Below are 14,763 nucleotides of genomic sequence, written 5' to 3'. Positions count from 1 at the left end.
ACCATCTGCTCCTGCTTAGTAGCAATTGGCTACTATTCATTTATCTGCTTGTACTTATTTTGTGATACTCTAATTTGAGAGAGTATCTGGCTATACAACAAACACAGCTACACAATAAAAACACTCAAAAGATCCCTAAAAAGGAAGATTTATTAGCAAAATATGGCATATGTACCCCAGCAATTATGGGAACAGGCATCATTAAAGAGGCTACAGAGGCAAGAGTGAATGTTCAAGAACATATGAAGAGTAAGAAAATAAATTTATCTATGGTTTAGTAACTACTTATTTTATAAAACTTCCTAGACAGAAGTGATAGCTAGTTAGTACTACAGATGTCTGACCTGGTAACAGCAAATTGTTCTGTTATCTGACATCATAGATGGGTGAAAGCTGACATTTGCTATTTGACCTCCTTAGCCTGGGATGTCCCCATGCTAAGTACTTCAGAAATATATGGGGAGGGGGAAGACCCACCACACTACAGGGAGATATACAGCAATGACCTGGATACCGATATGTAACTTCCATGAAAATATGGACAGCAAAACATGCCCGAATCCCAGTGACCATAATAATTTCCTAAGCTTATTGCATTTCCATGCCAATACTAAAAATACAAGCAGCAACAGGTATATCCAAGCAGGTAGCAGGACTGGTGCATCCAAAAGCAGTTTTTCAACTATAGTATCAGTTCAGTGTTCTAAATAAATGTGATTATGTTGCACTAAAATTTGTCACCAGTGCTTTATTATAATATTAAAAACAATTTTAAAATATTATCTCCTCTCAAAACATAAATAGTATCTTCAAAGACATTTGGTGCATAGTAGCTCCTGCAAGAGTTCCAAGACAATACAAATGGATTGCCAGTTTACACTTGGCACACTTCCTGGAAAAGTTTTGCCAAATCAGTTGTCTGTAAGAGCCTAAGGAACAACTAACCAATTATTCACGTACATAAATATTTTGACAGTTTGTGAAAAACAGCATACAACTATTTTAAATCCGGAAACCTAAATGTGAAATTACTGTACACATGGACACACCCCTAAACAAATAAAATAACAATGGAACAAAACCAACAAAAGTCAAAAGTAGCCAGAATCGGTACGTTCTCTACCACTCTACTGACAGCAGGGAGGGAGATCAGGAGTGCATACATTAGCAGTAAAAACCCACAAAAGGCAGGCAGCTGTATACAATGGTGTTATATATACTGTACCACAGAATGCACATGAAGTTCCTCTTGTCTGTAGATTTTACTTGATATTTTATTTGGTTGCCATAAAATGTAATAATATGGCACATTTTCCAGAAAGCTGAGATCACTTAAATTGGGTGGAAAGAATATTTCTGGCTGGTACGCCTGAACCTGTGGCACAAGGGCTATGCGAGGCTTCTATGCAGCACTATACAGGAACACTGCCTCACCCCTAAACACGGTAGATAGCCCATCTACAGCTAAGCCCGTCCAAGTGCCACACAATCTGCTCAATCCCCTTGTTCCTTGCACGGCTGACACCCCACAATCCTTTGCCTAATCACTCTTCTCCATTCTCACTGTGAGCATAAAACCATGTTTTAAAACATTAAATCGTTAAAACCAGAAAGCACCTGCAATTAAAGGTCTGAACAATCTAAACCAGGTCTCAGTTAGCGTTCAGACTCAAATCAATTGGCAACAAGATCAGAAGAATCAATATGGCACAAAGAAACTATTTTAATTGGAGACCTGAGATTCTTGGTCTTGCAGGTTCTCCCTGGCAGCCTTACAAGCCTTACAACAAAACAAACATACTTCTACCTTCATGCTAGGCAGCATGCTCCTGTTGGGTTTTTCCAGAATAAAGAACAAGCTGGGCCACCTCTGCACAGCTTTCTTTTGAGAATCCCAAGACAGAGTATTTGCTTTGATTTTCTGTTCTCTGCTGTTTAAGCCAAATTCAGTGCCCAGACAATAAATAGCATCCCACAGTTCAAGCCAGCAGTTCCACAGATGCATTAGTCCACCTGTCATAAACACTATAACTAAACGTCATTTGCCGTCTTAAATTATTTGTTGCTGGCTAGGGAAGAAGTCTTGCCACATCTCAGATCAGGATTTTAACCAGAGACATACTACTGGCAATGAGGATCTAAACCAAAAAATTTCATTGTCCTTATTCAAACCTTCTTTAATTTTGCATTCAGTGTCTCCTGGGAAAAAAAGTCACAGCTGGGTGGAAACACTGCATTTTTCCCCCAAAACATGCCTGATTTAAAACTTTAAAAATCATAGAAAGCCTTTTCAGGTTCTTTTGAATTTTAGGGTATCCTGGGAACATTTTCCCTGCTGTCAGGCCTTTCATCCAATGAAAACTTCACGGCAACCTTAGTGGCAGTTGTTCCAGGTTCATCTTCTAAACCTTGCCTCCTAAGGTGTTTGGTATCAGAGATTACTTGGGTGAAAAAGAGAGACAAACCTAATGAGAATCTTTGGGTTTTCTTTTGTCGTCCTAGGGAGAATAATTAATCTAACTTCACACTGCCAATTTTTAAGTGGGAAATGGATAACCATAGTCATCCTCCTACATTTGACACATTGCAACTTTTTAAAAGTCATTAAGAAATGCCTACCTCCCAGAAAAAAAAATGCACTTGCACGTCAATATTTCCTGTTACTTATCCTCAGAAACTTGGACAAATATCATTTCAATAAAAATGATTACTTTGCCCTGACCTTGTTTCCAAACAGTACAGTTTAATTTTTAAAAATGCTTAAAAGCTATTGAATTATTTTGCATAAGGACAACTTGATTTGTTACCATGTTACACAAAAAATCCCTGCTTGTAGCTAGTAGAAAATCCAATCCCATCTGCCCAGTTCTCGTTGCTGTAGTAATAAAGCCACACGGGCATTAAAGGCTTTTCTGCAGTGGATGTGCCTGTTGCAGGGTTCATATTTGGGATTTCTTTTACATTTTTATTTTCTTTTGATTGTGCCAACTTCTTCTCTAAGTTGTTAACAGCGTATAAATACAATATAAAAATTATTTTCCAAATATTTTCACTTCTCTTTAAAAATATCTAAGCCTTTTAATTGACTTTTTTAAATCTATTATGCAAAACACAACTGCATCGGAGGTTTCTTGGAATCATAGTATGAGTACAAGGAAAGGAAAGCTACACATCAGTGAACTCCTGAGCTTTCTTCTGTAATAGAAAAGAAAACACCCACAAAGAACACACAAATACCTCCTGAGCTGGCTCATATTAAGTTATTACTAATCTCCAAATGAGATTCTTCCCAAGAAATAATTAGTTTCATCAGAAACTTCCAGATCATTTGGTTATTAATAGTAAAATAATGATTTTCCTGGTTTTGTATTTTAACCATCGTTAAGAAAATAATCAATAGAACTGTGGTTTGAAGATCTATCTCAGTTATTTAAGGAAATAGCTTTGACTTATTTATCTTAAATCCCTCTTCTATTAAGAACTGTAAATTAACGTCAGACAGATTAGCAGTGGTATATTTGGCAATAGAATATTTATAGTAGGAACTTGGATGTACAGTACATACATGCAAAAACCTTTGAGCCACTGTTAAAACAATTACTGTTTCCATCCACTTATTTTCCATATAAGACTAACACTTTAGGTAGATCTTTACAGGCTTAATTTCTGTTAAAGGTAAATTTCCCAGAGGCTGGAGCAATATCCCTTTATGCTATCCTACTGTTTAATAACAATGCTTCCTACAATTTCAAAACACATCTAAACACTATGGTAAAGCAAAGCTTCTGAAAGTTTTAACTTGCTATAGAAGAAATCTCCACCAAGAATGCCTAGATCAAAGTAGTCTGTAAAACACCAAGCTTGAAGACCATCTCAATCCATGTGCTGTATATTAAGCACACGTAATGTGCCTGGAGACACATTAATCCAGCCACAGCACAAGTATGCTAAGCTAATGCAGGAGGCAGCAGCAGTCCTGTCCCTGAACTGCCTGTACCTTGAGCAAGCACAATGCATCAGTGGGGTCTTGCTGCGAAACGGAGCAGGACACTAAAGAGGGTTAAATTCAAATCTGGCAGAAAAGTATGATTTTAAACCTCATGGTTCTCCCAATTTTATGCTGAACTGCTCATGAAAATACAGTGGCAAAAAACACATGGGGCTGGTGTTGCATAGCCCTGCACTTGCAAACCCAGGCAGTTCTTTCAGTCAGACGTATTTCGCTTGCGCAGCTGCTCATACCTACACAGCATCAGAGTCAGGAATACAGCCAAGATATACCCATCTATATAAACATACCTTAGTAGGTGTGCAGAAATTCAAAACATTTGCATTTTTTAATTAATATTTTCTTCTAACAAGCACTCTACAATTCAAAAAAAATCAGCATAGTAGTTACTGTTGAAGTAAACCATCCATGTGTCCCCACAGGTCTAGCTATGGGCAACGTTGCATAACCAGTTTTTAGAAAAGCTTGCTTGATTTTTGAAAGATCCTGATGCGAACAATTTTATATGCAATAGTGTTGGGAATATTATATCATGAGGAAAATCTAAATGTGTGAAATTAGAGTGCTACATGGATGTTATATTTGTTCTAATTTTAAGTTTAAAGTACAAACTTCTAATCAAACTAGTAAGAAAATATTCAAGCTTTCAAGAGAATATCCCAACAAGCATACAGAATGCATAGGGATGAAGAATTCAAGACTGCCTTTTATGAAAATGTTAACCAGCTTTGTGGGCAAGAGAAGTGCAGTGGATGTTGTTTACCTTGACTTTAGCAAGGCTTCTGACACAGAAGTGGTCAATAAGGGTGGGTGGAAAACTGGCTGGACCTCCATGACTGAAGTGTTTTGAGAACTGGTATGAAGTCCAGACAGTGGCTAGCTGCTAGGAGAGTTTCTCAGAGGTTTTTGGTGTTTAAAATTTTTATTACTGACCTTGACTACAGCACAGAGTGCACCTTCAGTAAGTTTGCAGATGATATCAGGTGAAGGGAAGCAGGTGACATGCTTGAGGGCAGGGTAGCTGTCCAGAGGGTCCTCAGCAGGATGACAGAAACCTCACAACAGAAAAATGAAACAGCAGTGTGCCCTTGTGGCAAGAAAGACGATCGCACCCAGGCTCCATTAGCAAGACAGACACCAGCAGGGCAAGGGAAGCAATTATTCTCTGTTCATCATCTGCAAGACCACATCTGGAGTGCTTAGTGTAGTTTTGGGCCCCCAGTACAAGAAATATCTTGGACTGGATCAAGTCTAGCAGAGGCGGCCAAAACTGTCACAGGGCTGGAACACAAGGATGTACAAGGAAGACAAGGGAACTCCATTCAGTCTTAAGAAGAAAGGATCTTATTACCATCTTTATCTAGTGTAAGAGCAGAGGGAAGACAGAGCCAGGCTTCCTGGAGGTACACCGAGACCAGAGTTAATGGGCACAACATGAAACAAGGGAAATTTCAATTACATATTGGGAGAAATTTTTTCACTGTGAGCATGATCAAACACTGAACCAGGGGCCCAGGGAAGCTGTAGGATTCCAGCCCTGGAGATCCTGAAGGCTTGACTTGTTGAGGGCCCAGCCACCTGATGTACATGGGCCCTGGACTGGACCAGAGAGCTCCACAGGTCCAAACCGAACTGCTGTACGTTAATACTGATGGCCCTCAAAGCAGCATTCACTGACAGAAATGGTTTAGAACAGAGATATTTTTAAAAAAAGTATTTTACACCGAAAGTTTCTTTGGTCTGATTTACTGTATAATTATACCCATTTTTCTCCGTATGCGTTTTCTGATTCACCAGAACTGAAGCTGTAGGAAGACTGAATGAGGACAAGACTGGTAGTAACAGGAAACCAAAACCACCTCCCCCACACTCACATGTGCTCTCATGTTAGCAATATGGAAGATTGTTCTCTTCTGAATTGCAGGGCAACAAGTTTTTGCTGGTGTAATCTACCTGATGAGTAAGGACTGCCACAGTGCAGTGACTGTTCCAAGGCGATTCCACTGTAAAGATAACATACATCATTCACTTCCCTTCTCTTTGGTGAATTTCAGTGGGAACATATCCTGTCTTGGTAAGACTAGCAATGTCTTTCAGAGAAGTCAAGGATGACGTAAGAAAATATTAATAAAACTCACATGCGAGAAATGACTGTCAGTGCTGACAAAATAAATTAAGACATATTGCATCTTTGTTTTTTGTGAAACAATTATGGTGAAGCTTTGATGTCCTTGAACATTGACAATTTGGTTTAGATATAAGAAAGAGGCCAATAACCACTGAAGTTTAAAAACTGGGTGTCAGTGCCGATTACAGCTTCTGCCTTGTCAGACGTGGCCAGAGTTACTGCTAGTCCTTTATTTTTCTCTAGAATTCAACAGCGTGGAGTGATGTGTCATGTTGTAACCTCTCATATTCAGTGGAGTCGTTAGAAGGTGTTTTCAACATGCCAGTGACATTCAATTATGATTTCTCCTCTAACTGATGAGGAAGAAGTTCAGCATCTCCACCTAAGACTAGTTAAGACAGATCAGAGAGAGCTGGCTGGAAATCAATCCTGATAATGCCTGAAATGTTGAGCTGGGAGGCAGCTGAATGAGATAACATGCAGTCCCAGTCTTTTGACTGCAAGAGCATTACTTACAATGTACCATGATTAAGCTGACATTTAGCTGCTAAATTAGCAATAGTGAAAGCCAACTGTTTATCACTTGTTATCAATTAATAGCTGTATCCCTTCCTTTCTGATGCAGATCTTCCAGCATTTTCCAAGACTGTTTGCAGAGTTTTTGCAGCACTGCAACGTGCTGTACGCAGGACTGCTCTGAAGTACTTGGGGAGAGAGCTCATGTGCTATTATGGCACAGAGCAGCATGATTTCTGAGCAGAGCACTACACAGAGAATGCAGCACTACACACCCTGCCAACGCTGGATGGTCATCATCAGAGCTAAGCAAAATGTAAAGTGATGACCACTATGTAGAAAGCCATAGTTTTGGGTCCCACCTGTTGAAGGGACATCCTCTCTGTTCACCACACAGTACAGAGCAGGGGTAGGTGAGCTGGGCTGTCTCATTCCTGTGAGGGACAGTAGGCAAACCTATCTCTGTAAAAGTTTTGTAAAAGCTCACTTGTGAAAGCAAGTATTTGACACTCTGCTTTGCTTATAATTTTTGGCACCTACTTTGGCAGAGTCTGGGGGAGAAGACCAAAGACTTGCTTGGTGACTAACAAATTTGCCCTGTAAATTATCTTAAGGGTGCCAGATGTTGGCTTAGCATCTAGTTTTGAAGGAGCTTGGGAACCTGAACAGACTTCTGGTATTAATACCCTTTCGCAAAAGGAACTTAAGTCACAAATACTTCAAGTGCCTGATTTAATGGTGGGGAAGGAAATCCTCAATCAGAAGAGCAATTCTAAATTTTTTAACCATTTTTTTACCTCTTTACTTCCTTCAACTCTCTATACCTGAACTCTCCCCAAAGTCCTCTCTTTCTGGCAGTATGTTCTCAACCCTAGCTTGGGAACACAGACTCCCAAAGAAGTCAAGAATGCCGTTGTTCTGTGATGAAGTGGAAAAGCTTATCTTAGCTCTGAAAGTCTATTTACAACTTCCCATTAATACACTTTCCTAGCAAGAAGTACAACTACAATGTCTCTATTCTCTTCCTTGATTAGTCTAGTTATTCAGGAAACTCTGGCCGCTTAGCAACAGATTCTGATGACCTAGAAAACTTCAGCACACTAAAAAGCAGTATGTGTGGAACACAGAAGAGCTAAACCAGAGGAAAAAATAGTGTGGTGAACAACTGAAGTATTCAGGTACTGTCAACAGATCCACCTCTACACACATTCTCTTGTATGTGCCTTTCATTATAAAGGCATATCTGCTATCCATAACTCTTAGTAAACAAAATTCTCATCTCCCAAATGGTTTTCTTCCATGTTTGACTGCCCTGTTCTTATTCTTTAATTCTTAATAGCAATTAGGTTTTAATTAAAGCTTTCACAGAAAACAAACCAAAAAGCCTCAAAACACAACCACCTTAAAACATGCAATACATTCCTGCATCATTTTTATGGGATGAATTTGCTGCACATACACGATACAAAATTATTTCCAATTCCTGTTACACTCTGCAACAGTTCTAATACCTCTCTTGGTGACTTTGCTCCTTGACAGATACAGTTCTTGTATTTAATGACTTTTTGTAAAAAATTGATACTCAGTTCCATTAAAAAAAGAATGATTTACGGGTGTAGGTTTTTTTCCTGCCTAGGGAAACACTAACTGTTTTTAAACAACTTCCATGGAAAAGATTAAGAATTACAGAATACCAGCGGGACACATTTTGAAACAAAATGAAATACACAGTATTCATTTCACAATGTCTAACTTAGCCACTTAGCCCCATGCAAACACTTCCCCACTTTTTGTTTCAGCTGATCAGACAAAACTAAAGCACTCATTATTTTTTAAATACTCTAATTGTGCATTAAATATTTGTGCATGTTTACAGCCAGCCAAATGTAAACACCTTACCTGTTCATGTCTCATCAGTTCTATCATTTCCATAACACTGATAAAATGGTAACAACGATCTGAGTGATCAACCATAGATGTAGGAAAAGTACGATTCTGCCAAATTCTCCATTCAGACAAAGAAAGTTCGTGAGTTGTCTCCTCTTCATGCTTCTGCAGTTTGAAATTAAGATTGGCAAAGACCTTTTAGTCAAGAAATTGTTTAGCAAAACCAATGTCCACTTCTCTGTCAAGGACAATAAATACTCTGCATGCAGAGACGTATCCAAACATTATCACAAAGATTTAAGCCTGGTCTAAAATAAAAACAATTCCATGCTTTGTGTTGTCATGGCTTTTCATGGAAGACAGGTTGTTTTAAGTAGTGAAATGACACAAAAGCTCCAAATTTTTTCTCTGAGTCAGAGAAGAGCTTTTAAAACTTGAGGTTTTCTTTCAGTAACACTTTTATAGTTATATAAACTCGGGGATGAAAAAGCGTGGATACAATCCCATCATGAATACAGCAACCTGCATGGAATTCTTAGAAATAGGAATGGAACGTAATGGATACTGAAAGACTTTTTAATGTATTTTTAATTTACAGACCTAACCTCAAAGACCCACTTCAAACATCTAATTTCTAAATTCTTTACCTCAAAACCCTACATATAATTCCCCAAATTGCATTTTTAATACAGACCTCCTTCAAATTCACAGTTAACTTTGTTACTCAGGGTATCCTTTAAGACTCATGTCAAAGGAAATATTACATTTATGTTAAACTCACTGATATTTCTTCCAGGTTTTCTAAGGTTTCAAATGGAACTTGAGGCAATATCAGTTCCTTTACTCCATCACTTTCCTTAATCCTGTAAAGTCTGTCCCATATTTCATATTCCTCAGGCGAGAGAGACCAGCTCTCATGACCGTGTATTTGCTTTTTGTCTATGGGGGAGAAAAACAATAACAAGAAAATGTTACCTGCTTTAAGAAAAAGGATACACAAAATAAAAACAACTTTGTATGAAACCAGCTGAAAGAAAAAATACTTTCTCTGTGCCACAAGCAAAACCAGATAGAGAGAATCTGATGTCAGAAACAAGTATCAAAACAGTGTTGTATGTTATAATTATGGATAAATCTAGCTATAAAATGATTGTTTAGGGGGAAGGCATTACAAAGATACAAAGATATAGATAGCCAGACAGATATAAATAGAGATAGGTATCTATCAAATACCTACAAGCCCTGATGACAGTATAGCAAACAGGGAAATCATATGGCTCGAATTGCTAACCATCTGTCTTGGAGACCTTGGGGAACAAACTGCAAATAACTGTCCTCTTCCCCCCCCCCCTTTTTTTTTTATAGTTACTCTTTAAATACTGCAAAGCAACATTCATTTGTTGTGACAAAAATATTTTTTAGTCATTTTTTGAATCAATCTCCTCTGTTAAGGTCATGCACATGAATAAGAGGACAGAAACAAAAGTATTATGAAAATTCCCCAGGAGCAGGGAAAGAAAAAAGAGGCTCATCAGTTTTATTCAGACTCATAACCGCAAGTAGGAAGTATAGGGCACCTGTGAGCACCAATGCTAGATAAAACCAAAGTGCTCTTATGGAGCTTGTTGAAGACAAGGCCCTGGTGGTGCTTGGCTCTGAGCGACTACACTCCAGTGATGAAGAGGAAATGGAGTCATTTTTGGCAGTCTGACAGCAAGCCTTGATACCACCACTATTCAAAAAAATGCCAAATCCCTCAAAACAGTCATCAGTGTGAATAGCAAAGTAACATCCAAAGAATGAGTGTTAAGAGCATGTTAAGAATGTGATTGCTTTTAGCCCAGATGTATGAAGCTTGGAGAAAAATAATTAAGTTAATTTGACAATCACTCTGCAGACAGGATTTGGAATGAATCTGCAGTCAACACCCTATTCTGAATTAATGCCACATGGGAGGAATCTGCGTGTATCCCTCAATCCTCTCAAGTTAAAATTGCCAGAGACTGTCTCTCTACAGGATGGTGTGACAATGTTGATTAGAGACTCAAAACCAGATCCCTCAGAGTTCAGAGTACTAGGTTCAAGTCTTGTTCAGAAAAAGTCTTTCACAGCTGGAAAAAGCTAACCAACACTGAAGTTTAAGGCCATCATTAAAAAAATCCGAGAAGATCAATAGTGCTACTACAATCTTTTTGACTCAAGTCTAGGAGACATTACACTCCTTTATAGCCAACACACAGTTCAAGGACCCAGAAGAGGAGGAAAAAAGAGAGACCTGAAGGAAAAGAAAATTACGAACGCTTATCAGAAAGGCATATCTCACAGCCTTTCCTGTTGTTTATAGGAACAGTTAAGTATTAGGTCTGCTCTAGCAGTTAATATCCAGCACCAACACACCAAGACAGAATATGTCCATCTTGGATTAGCATGAAGTTCTGCACAGTGTTGCCTGGACAAGGTAGAAAGGAAAGGCCAGAAAGAGTCCTCAGCTGTAACCAAAATCTAACGCTGTTGGTCATTCCAAAGTGACTTCTACTGCCTCACTTAAGACTTATCTTCATAACCACGCAGCAAAAAGATGGCCTACCAAGGAACCAAGAATGCATTTTCAAACAGTAAGTTTTTAGATAGGAAAAAGTGGGCACCAGCAAAAAACTTCGTAGACAAACAGATCTAGTTTGGGTTCCCTCTTGCTCTTGAAGATGATGGTCCTGACAGTGTACCAGAACTTTCCTGAGCAGCTCAGGTGATGAACTGTTGCCATCCAGACATGTCCAGGGAAACACAAAGAACAACAGATGACTTAGTTCTCTGTGTTACAGCTCTGGAGGACAACTCTTTCTGACAAAGACAAGAGGATCCTGCAATACCATCTGCCCAAGCAATAGATGGTGCAACACTATACAGGCATGAAGGCCTCCAGCAACTGGCAAAATTCGGTAACAGATACTTCCCGAAGCTCTGGGCCTTCTGTTTCTGAGTATAAACTGTCCCTCTTCTCACTATGAAGAAAGCTGCTGGTGCAAAAGAAACTTCAACTGCCCAAAGGTTTTGCTGGTTTACTTAAGAAATTATTCACTGCCAGCACAGAATACTGCTTCCTTTACCAGAAGCGTGTGTATGTGGGAGAGGGAAGTGGACAGGGGAGAATTACAGGTAAAGCAATAAGCACAATATTGCTGCTGAAGTCACTTTTGGCGAGTAAAATTGATATTAATGCTTCCATACAAAGCACAAGGAGCTTGTTTGGGGCAGGCATGACTAGAGAAGAAGATACAATTGGTATTTCGGAGAAACCATGTCACTGGCTGAAAAAAATAACTCAAAATAGGTGTAGCTGAAATAAGTTGAAAAAAAACCCCCACCACCTTATTAGGAAAATTTTGTGTAGCTATCATCCTGAAAACAATGAAAGGTGTAACCCATGACACGGGTATTGTCAGGACAAGAAATATGAATTGAAGAAAGTAAAGTACGTGTGCATAAACACATCCTTGATTAACTGGGTTTTTTCAAAGAAAATAAACACTGAAAACAGCAGTCTGCTGCAGTATTTCCATAGTTTTCTGACAACCACTCGAGAAGGTAATGTGTATTATTACGCATGTTTAATTCAAATAGGAGATGAACTCAGAAAATTTATCAGCCATCCAAAACCCTTGCCACAAGTACATTAAAAGGCATGGGCAACTGGAAGGGCATAAAAAACCCCACAAAGGTCTAAAGAAAGCATTGGTATATTTTAGAAAAAGACAGTAAAAGAAGTTCGCATCAGTAAGATAAAAACAGCAATTAAAGAAATAATGTGAAATTGTAAAAATCAAGCAAAAAACACAGCTATGGACAACTCAAAATTGATACAATCTGAAAAGGGGGGAGTAGAGTAATTGTGAAGAACCAGGAGAAGAATTAACAAAGTGAGATTTCATCTACATAAATGCAATGCAAAAAGAACACATTATTGATAGCTTAAAATGACATTCAGCTACCAGGAACAACAGGTACAGGAAGAGCACATTTTAATGCATGTTAGCTATTTTTTGCCATGCCTGTTGTGGTTTCATACCTCTCACAGAGTGGGGAGATTGGCAGAGAACTTGCAAAGATAATAATGTTAGAGATGATCATACAGATCTTTCAGCACTTTCACCTTTTCAATTATCTTATGGGATAGTTATTCTCATTTTATAAAGTAAAAAAAGATGAGTATAAAACACATGAGCTGTCCCCAAAGATATCTGTTCAGAGATTTTTCGTCCAATGAGTCCAAGCCATTTTAAGCGCAAAACTATTTTTTCTTAAATATTTTTTGATTTTATTGCACTTACTAGTATGCTACCCAATTTCAGCAAGCTCTTTAAAAAACAAAACAAAAAAACAACCAAAAAAAAACCAGAGAGAAAAGAATCTCAAATCAGAAGAAACAATATAAGAGGACTGCCAAGTAATGGGATTTTCACTCTTGTTGCTGTGCTTTTTCAAGAAAAGCTCATACAACTGAAGAACACAGTTAGTGATAGGGCAAGACAAGAATAAGGTGTCCTGCTTCTGGTATTGACAAACAGATAAAATTTATGAAAGAGGTTCTGAAGTGGAAAGATAGTGCAAAATTAATAGAAATTGAATCAACTTAAGAACAATTTAATTTTGACAAGAAAAGGAGGAGAATGCTTGAAATTACTACGATACTTCTGCCCATGATACTGCAATTTCTGTGCAATTTCTGTGCACATGTATTCTTCCATGGATAAACCTGAAGATCAACTGAACCTCAAGAACAAATGAAAAGTAAGAGAGCATAAGTAAGAATGCACACGGCTTATTCATCACTGCTAGCTTTTTCAATTTTCTAATGTGGAAGAGGGCACTGAAATAAGGAGAGGAGAAAATGCAAAAAATAAAGGCCTTTCTCTTCTTTTTGAGATTTATCTTGAATATCATTAAAATCAGAAACAGTCACTTGCTTCATACAGTAATGAAGGGAACTTCAACACATAAAGCTGGTGCTCAATAACTCGCGCTCATGTAACACTTGTTTGCAAGATGGGCAGTCAATCATGTTCATCTTCAGCAACTGACAGACCTCCATGCACACTATGTACTTCAACTGTGGCAGCTGCTAACCTATTTCACACAAAAGGAACCTGGTAATTACAGCCTTTGAAGTGCTATTCCCTCAGCAGGAAATATGTTCAGCATATTATCTTCTTTATGCACTTACTGCCTCTCATTTCTATTTTCTAGGACAGGCTTCCAAACGTTCCAAAATGATTATTTACTTCCATGTTTTGCTCTGCTTATTTTCTTGCAAGTTGTGTCTGTTTATTCCATCCTTGGTTTTCCTCACTGGCCACCACCTGGGTTGTGCACAAAACCCAGATAAGCATGCCTTACAGAAGGCTCCAGAGGCATAAGGGGAAATGTCATGATCAGGAGCATCATCACAACTGTGTCACAGCTGTGTCTGCAGAGCATGCATACTTACAAAGAGTCTGGGCTGACAATGGCATGTACAGATTGCTCTACTGATACTAATTCTTCTCCATTACATTTCTACCCTGCAAAATGGGAGATAGTATGAACTGTTTTGGAGGCCAAAGGGGAAGCTGATTTTTTTCTGCCTGATTTCATAGCTTGCTTCCCCTTTCTGTGGTCAGCCTTTCGTTTGCCCTGGATGGTGTGTGGAAAGAGATCAGATGTAGATTTTGATAAGAATTTTTGTAATCAAAAGCATTTTAAAAACCACTAACTCTAACTACTCAGATACTGAAATACAAAGTTTCCCAAGGCCTTTAGGATTTTCTTCTTTCAAGAAGTTGCTATTGGTCTTTACAGAAGGCACTTAACCAAAGAGATTGAGCATGACAGTTTCCAAGTATTTACAAAACTTAGCTCTTTCTTCCTATCTTATAATTTGTTCAGTTTACTGAGCATTTCGGTGCTATGAAACTGCATCAGCTAAAGAGCCATTTCTCTTTTTAGATTAGTTTTCCTCCAAGGGTGTGTGCAATTCATGAATATCCTACCCTTGATTTCTCTTTTACCTCTCCTCAAATTCCTTTAGTTTTCAAGCATTTCTGTTTTATTGTCATTTACAAAGGTACAAGACATACTTTTCTTGTATTAATAAAAACATAAAGCCTGACCGTTAAAGCTCAAAACGAGATTTTGTATAGAAATATCACTAAACATTTAAGTGACAATTATGCCACCTGACATAGGT

The 14,763-nt window shown here is 38.3% G+C and overlaps 1 protein-coding gene across 3 annotated transcripts in view; it reads right to left on the bottom strand.

Annotated features, from left to right (window-relative positions):
• FANCM (FA complementation group M) overlaps positions 1 to 14,763 on the bottom strand; it is a 79,082-nt gene that overhangs the window by 21,407 nt on the left and 42,912 nt on the right. For all 3 annotated transcript variants that reach the window (XM_075029410.1, XM_075029412.1, XM_075029411.1), the window contains 2 exons: positions 9,322 to 9,479; positions 8,553 to 8,705 (listed from right to left, as the gene is read on the bottom strand). In XM_075029410.1, the coding sequence (XP_074885511.1) occupies positions 8,553 to 8,705; positions 9,322 to 9,479 (311 nt within the window). The remainder of the gene's footprint in view (positions 1 to 8,552; positions 8,706 to 9,321; positions 9,480 to 14,763) is intronic.

This window comes from Buteo buteo, chromosome 6, assembly GCF_964188355.1.
Source record: "Buteo buteo chromosome 6, bButBut1.hap1.1, whole genome shotgun sequence".
Lineage (NCBI taxonomy): Eukaryota > Metazoa > Chordata > Aves > Accipitriformes > Accipitridae > Buteo > Buteo buteo.
This window is presented reverse-complemented; position numbering and strand designations above follow the sequence as displayed.